This window comes from Carlito syrichta, unplaced genomic scaffold (genome assembly GCF_000164805.1).
Source record: "Carlito syrichta isolate Samal-C Ts95f unplaced genomic scaffold, Tarsius_syrichta-2.0.1 Scaffold305648, whole genome shotgun sequence".
NCBI classification, from domain to species: domain Eukaryota; kingdom Metazoa; phylum Chordata; class Mammalia; order Primates; family Tarsiidae; genus Carlito; species Carlito syrichta.
Window position 1 is genome coordinate 393532 of NW_007249744.1, and position 1998 is coordinate 395529.

Sequence of the window (1998 nt, forward strand, 5' to 3'; positions counted from 1 at the left end):
ATTTGTTGACCACTAAGCTGAGTAGAGTTCAGTGGCCAAACTTAACTAGGAATAGAGACATTACAGAATTAGTTTTGTGTCTTCTGTGTGAGTCTGTGTATAAGTATGTTTTCTGAGTGTGGGTAGTTTTGTGAGTGTGTGAACCTGTCTGTATGTGAGCATGTGGGAAAGAGTTGGGGAATATATGAGAGGTGCTTGCATGATTACTGGTGTCTGTGAGTGTCTTGACATGTCAAATGTTTAGTGTGAATGAGAGGACTTGCCCCATATTCCCTCAGATTATCATACCCTCCCTAAAACAAGTGCAGATGACAAACAACAGGGGTAAAGGCCACTCAGAATAGGCAGGTGCAGTGAGGGAGGGGCAAGGTCACATTCTAGGAGAGAGGTTGAAGCCACATTAGAAGATTTGGGCCTAGTGGGGAGTTGTGTGGGAGGGTCACATCAGACCATGGTTATCCCAGAAGTCTGCACAGAGCTGAGAGGTTTGAGGTGGGGCAGAGAGGGTGATGTCTGCTTGGCCCCTCTACCACCCTACCCTGGGTAAGTGTCCCAAGCAGGTAGCAGGAGCAAGGTTCTCTGGAGCCACTCCCTCCACCCCAGCCCTGCCCTAGCCCTGCAACCTCTGACAGCACAGTCAACACTGCAGGTTGGCTCACAGCAGAGGGCAAAGGTCAGTGTCAGTTCCCTTTATAAGGGAACAGCCCAGACTGGTCGATCACTCAGGGTGTTGTGTGTCCTGCTTGGTCCTCTGTGCCTGGTGGGGTGGGGTGTGCCAGTTGTGCCCAGAAGAGCCTGTGTGTAACAGGGCAGCCATGGGGTTGCTAATGGGTGATGCACTGGCATCCGTGGCTGTGGCCCTGGCCATCTTCCTGCTCCTGGTGGACTTGATGCACAGGCGCCAACAATGGGCTGCACGCTACCCACCAGGCCCCATGCCAGTGCCAGTGCTGGGCAACTTGCTCCAGATAGACTTCCAAAACATACCATACTGTTTCAACCAGGTAAGAGATGTGATAGTGGAGGGCAGCAGAGATCCTGGGAACCACCTCCCCCCTCCCAGCAGTAGATGTGATAGTGGGTGAAGTCACAGGCTAGGTAAGGAGCTGGGCCCCAAATAGGAAGCAGATTTGAGAGGCTACCTGGGATGGACTTTTGTGCAGGGCCTGATGGATAGTTTGGACTTTCCAAAGGCCAAGGTCTGGGAGAGCAAATCCCTGGACGTGGCACTGGGCTGCAAACCAGTTGGCAGCATATAACTATGGAAACCCCATGTCCCTTCTAATTACACTAGAAGTTGAGGTCTTGGAAATGGAAGAGGGGTCGAATGCTGAGCACCATTTAAATCAGGAAATCGAGATTTAGAGAGGTGCAGTGACCTGGTTCGAATCTTTTGTGGCTGTGGGTCCTTGGGCCTCACTTCTAACTTCTGTGAACTTCAGTTTTCTTATCTGTAAAATGGGATGCTACCTGAGGCCTACTGATCATTTTGGTGACTGTTTCAAGTCATAACTGGGTGGTAGATCCAAACTGAGTTCTCTCAATCACAGAGGATGTGACCCTCAACACTTGAGATCAGGAGGTCAGGTCTCCTTCTGGCACAATCTCACTGGCAGCCCTGGAGTTCCCCAGGACTTGTGCTCTGAGTCTGGGGCCGGCAGCCTGGCAGATCCCGGCCTCACTGACGACCTGTCTCGCCACCTACAGCTGCATCGCCGCTTTGGAGACGTGTTCAGCCTGCAGTTGGGCTGGATGCCAGTGGTCGTGTTGAACGGGGTGGTGGCAGTGCGCGAGGCTCTGGTGACCTGCGGCGAGGACACAGCTGACCGCTCGCCTGTGCACATCTTTGATAAACTGGGCTTCGGCCCGCGCTCCCAAGGCAAGAGACGGTGGTGGCTGAAACCTCGTCCAAGCAGGACCTGGGCGGGTAGTGACCAGAGGCAGGACAGGGCCTAATGGGAGCGGAGACTTGGCCGTGGAGGGCAAAAAAAGCGAAGG

At 53.3% G+C, this 1998-nt stretch overlaps 1 protein-coding gene across 2 annotated transcripts in view; it reads left to right on the forward strand.

The window, feature by feature from the left end:
- The first annotated feature begins 815 nt into the window (after positions 1–815).
- LOC103264340 (cytochrome P450 2D17-like) overlaps positions 816–1998 on the forward strand; it is a 3970-nt gene continuing 2787 nt past the window's right edge. For both annotated transcript variants that reach the window (XM_008061989.1, XM_008061990.1), the window contains exons 1-2: positions 816–1004; positions 1708–1879. In XM_008061989.1, coding sequence (XP_008060180.1) covers positions 816–1004; positions 1708–1879 — 361 coding nt within the window. The remainder of the gene's footprint in view (positions 1005–1707; positions 1880–1998) is intronic.